The sequence below is a fragment of the Aplidium turbinatum genome, chromosome 11 (genome assembly GCF_918807975.1).
Source record: "Aplidium turbinatum chromosome 11, kaAplTurb1.1, whole genome shotgun sequence".
Classification (NCBI taxonomy): domain Eukaryota; kingdom Metazoa; phylum Chordata; class Ascidiacea; order Aplousobranchia; family Polyclinidae; genus Aplidium; species Aplidium turbinatum.
In genome coordinates, this window is record NC_137482.1 from 8,651,399 (window position 1) to 8,655,257 (window position 3,859).

Consider the following 3,859-nt stretch of genomic DNA (forward strand, 5'->3'; position numbering starts at 1 on the left):
GTGGAGATAAGATATCAATTAAAAATTTTGATAATTCATAGGTAGGTGAGCCAATAAAGGAGACAATAGGGCGAAGAGGAATGTTAGGTTTGTGAATCTTAGGTAAACCATAAATTCTGGGAGTAACGCCTTTATCACATTTAAGACTGCGATAGGTAAGCATGGTGATTTTTCGTTCAGTGGCTAATCGCCAAACTAATTTCGTAACTGACTTGGCTATGTTCACAACAGGATTAGGTTTCACAGGTAAAATTTTGTAAGTGTTACAGTCATTTAATAGAGTCATTAATTTAAAGTCATAATTCTTACTGTCCATGACGACTGTTGTATTTCCCTTGTCTGCTTTCACAATCTTGATTGATTCATCGGATCGCAGGGCTTTCAACGCTTGCTGGTGTTGTGGAGTCAAGTTGGGTGGGGGAGGTTTAGCTGTTCTTAAAATTTGAGTGATCTTGGATCTGACCATATCAGTAGCTGATGGGTCACTGATGCCTTTTAAACCTTTTTCCGTTGCTGCCACAATGTCCAGTTTTGGGATGGATTTTGGAGACATGGCAAAATTTAGACCGTTTTGCAAAACTTGAGTTTCACTTTGAGAGAGTGATTTTTGGCTAAGATTTTTAACCCACCTTTCTTTTAAATGTTCCGATTTTTTAGATGAGATTTTTCCTTTTCTAATTTTTTCCAGTTTTTGTTCGTGGGAACGCATAGTGGTTTCCTTCGAATGCCACTTTAAATGCCACTTTAATATCAAGAAGATATCGTCTAGTCTGGAACAATTGAACCTTGAACTGAAAGAGAATTTGGAACTCGACCACTACCAAGATCTTCTACATTACACCACTAAAGTAAATTTCTCATCGAAGGAAACCACTATGCGTTCCCACGAACAAAAACTGGAAAAAATTAGAAAAGGAAAAATCTCATCTAAAAAATCGGAACATTTAAAAGAAAGGTGGGTTAAAAATCTTAGCCAAAAATCACTCTCTCAAAGTGAAACTCAAGTTTTGCAAAACGGTCTAAATTTTGCCATGTCTCCAAAATCCATCCCAAAACTGGACATTGTGGCAGCAACGGAAAAAGGTTTAAAAGGCATCAGTGACCCATCAGCTACTGATATGGTCAGATCCAAGATCACTCAAATTTTAAGAACAGCTAAACCTCCCCCACCCAACTTGACTCCACAACACCAGCAAGCGTTGAAAGCCCTGCGATCCGATGAATCAATCAAGATTGTGAAAGCAGACAAGGGAAATACAACAGTCGTCATGGACAGTAAGAATTATGACTTTAAATTAATGACTCTATTAAATGACTGTAACACTTACAAAATTTTACCTGTGAAACCTAATCCTGTTGTGAACATAGCCAAGTCAGTTACGAAATTAGTTTGGCGATTAGCCACTGAACGAAAAATCACCATGCTTACCTATCGCAGTCTTAAATGTGATAAAGGCGTTACTCCCAGAATTTATGGTTTACCTAAGATTCACAAACCTAACATTCCTCTTCGCCCTATTGTCTCCTTTATTGGCTCACCTACCTATGAATTATCAAAATTTTTAATTGATATCTTATCTCCACTCTTCGATCATCAATATTGCATAAAAAATTCCACGGAGTTTGTCAAAATAATTAAAGATATTGACGTTAGCCAGGAAGACTGTCTCGTTTCGTTTGATGTTGTAAGCCTCTTCACTTCTGTCCCTCTGACAGAAGCCTTGGACCTAATATCTAACCTGTTATCGGCAGACGATTCACTTGAAAGTCGTACAAAATTATGTGCAGATGACGTGATTCAAGCTTTAAAAGTGTGTTTTCAATCTACTGTTTTTTGTTATAAAGATGTGTTGTATCGCCAAATTTATGGTACGCCGATGGGCTCCTGCATCTCTCCAGTTGTTGCTAACATCTTCATGGAATTTGTTGAACGCAAAGCCATCAGCACCTTTCACACTCCTCCACAATTATGGGTTAGATATGTTGACGACACGTTTTGCATCATCAAAAAAACTGCAGTTAATGATTTTCACAAGCACCTTAACAGCATTTCATCATCCATTCAATTTACCATAGAACATGAGGTCAACGGCAAAATTTCATTTTTGGATGTTAAAGTGGTTCGCCATAGCAACAACAAAAAACTAACCACTACCATACACAAAAAACCAACACATACAGACAGATACCTGCAGTTCAACTCACATCACCCCAAGCATCAAAAACTCACAGTGGCCAAAACATTGTACAACAGACTGGACACTCACATAACGGATGATTCTGAACGTTCACACCACAAGAAAAACATTCACAATACTTTAATGCTCAACGGATTTCCACGAAAACTTGCTTGCATACAGCGACCCAAACCGAAACCTTCGCTTCCTCCTTATAAATCTTTTACTTGTCTTCCTTACATAAGGGGGGTAACCGACAAAATTCAGCGTATCCTTTATGGCATAGGAATCAAAGTTGCGATGAAACCCTATCTGACAATAGGTAAATACCTTCCCTCGGCTAAAGACCCCATGAAAGAAGGTGAAGTTTCTGGATTGATCTACCAAGTTCCGTGTCATGACTGTGATTTAATCTACATTGGACAGACAAAACGTGACCTTAAATCTAGAATCAACGAGCACCAAAGAGCTATTAAATTTCAACGTCCGGAGCATTCCGCTCTTTGCAAACATTCTATAAATTCAGACCATAAAATTACTTGGACCAACGCTACCATTCTTAAAACTGAAAAGGATTACACAAAAAGATTATTTACAGAAAAGTGGTACATAAACCAGAAAGCACAACATGCTCTCAACCAGAAAGATGGTCAGAATTTTCCCTCTGTGTACAAAAAATTACTTTAACTTTAACTTCACCTTTTCCATTCTCAGTGCGTCTTCTCTATCATTGTTATTGCCAATTCCCTTGGTTTCTGTCTTGTCTGATGACTTTTCAATGTTTCTTGACGGTGGCCCAATAGATAGATAAATTTACGCTGTTGGAAAGCAGCCTACTGGTTTTAGGCATTCACTGCATTCAGTTTAACCTCTAGGTGTCTTGTTGCGTGTTTTAATTCTGATTCTTGCTGCTTACTTTATTCATTTTATCAGTACGTTTTTGTGTTGTGCCATCGTTGCTGAACAGGTTGTGTTAACCTGTTTTAGCCACCTTGATAAAGTCAGTCGTGCTGACTGACGAAACGTCGGAAATACAAAAGCTAGTTATCATCTTTAACATCAGGAGGTAACCTAGTAAATAGTCACCAGAAGAGTAGCTTATTTTGAGTGCATCCGAAGCGAAGTACAAAAAGCAAAACATCCATCAAGGCATTTCAGTAAAAAGAACCTACGCCCTCAACCATAGGCGTAGCCAGGGGGGGCGAAAGGGGCCATGGCCCCCCCCAAATTTTCGAAGTTTATATTCCAAAGTTGAGCCCTTTGTTGAAAATATAATAAAATTTGTAGAAACTTATAACGTTTTCCAAGAGATCTGGCTATTAACACCCCCAAGGACTTGTTTTAGACACACAGAGACACCAATAAATTTTGAAAATCGTAAATCGCGCAAAGTTTACGCGATTTACGTTTCTTTCAACTAATTTGGAAATTAGTTAAAATGGAAATTTGGAAGCAATTTCTAGGCTAGGTTACTCTGTTGGGTTTCTGTGTAGTTATTGAGTTTTGTGTAGCTGGGTTTTTGGTGCTCTCTAATTTTAGCCGCAGTTTTTGCCCGTTCGTGTGTAAGAGCTAGGCTACCTTTAATAAGTTAATAGCTGTTTATCTGCTAATAAATTTCATACAAATATTACCCTAAAAGTGTTTCCAAAAATCGTTATAATCCAATTATTTGAGTGTAGGGG

The 3,859-nt window shown here is 38.0% G+C and overlaps 1 protein-coding gene across 1 annotated transcript; it reads left to right on the top strand.

Moving 5' to 3' along the window:
- Positions 1-1,584: 1,584 nt before the first annotated feature.
- LOC145780036 (uncharacterized) lies at positions 1,585-2,870 on the top strand. Its single transcript, XM_082591740.1, has one exon. The coding sequence runs from the start codon at positions 1,878-1,880 to the stop codon at positions 2,862-2,864; it is 987 nt and encodes a 328-aa protein (XP_082447866.1). The 5' UTR covers positions 1,585-1,877; the 3' UTR covers positions 2,865-2,870.
- Positions 2,871-3,859: the final 989 nt, after the last annotated feature.

Excerpts from the sequence above, each read along its gene's own strand:
- LOC145780036 (XM_082591740.1), top strand. The coding sequence starts at position 1,878 with ATGGGCTCCTGCATCTCTCCAGTTGTTGCTAACATCTTCATGGAATTT.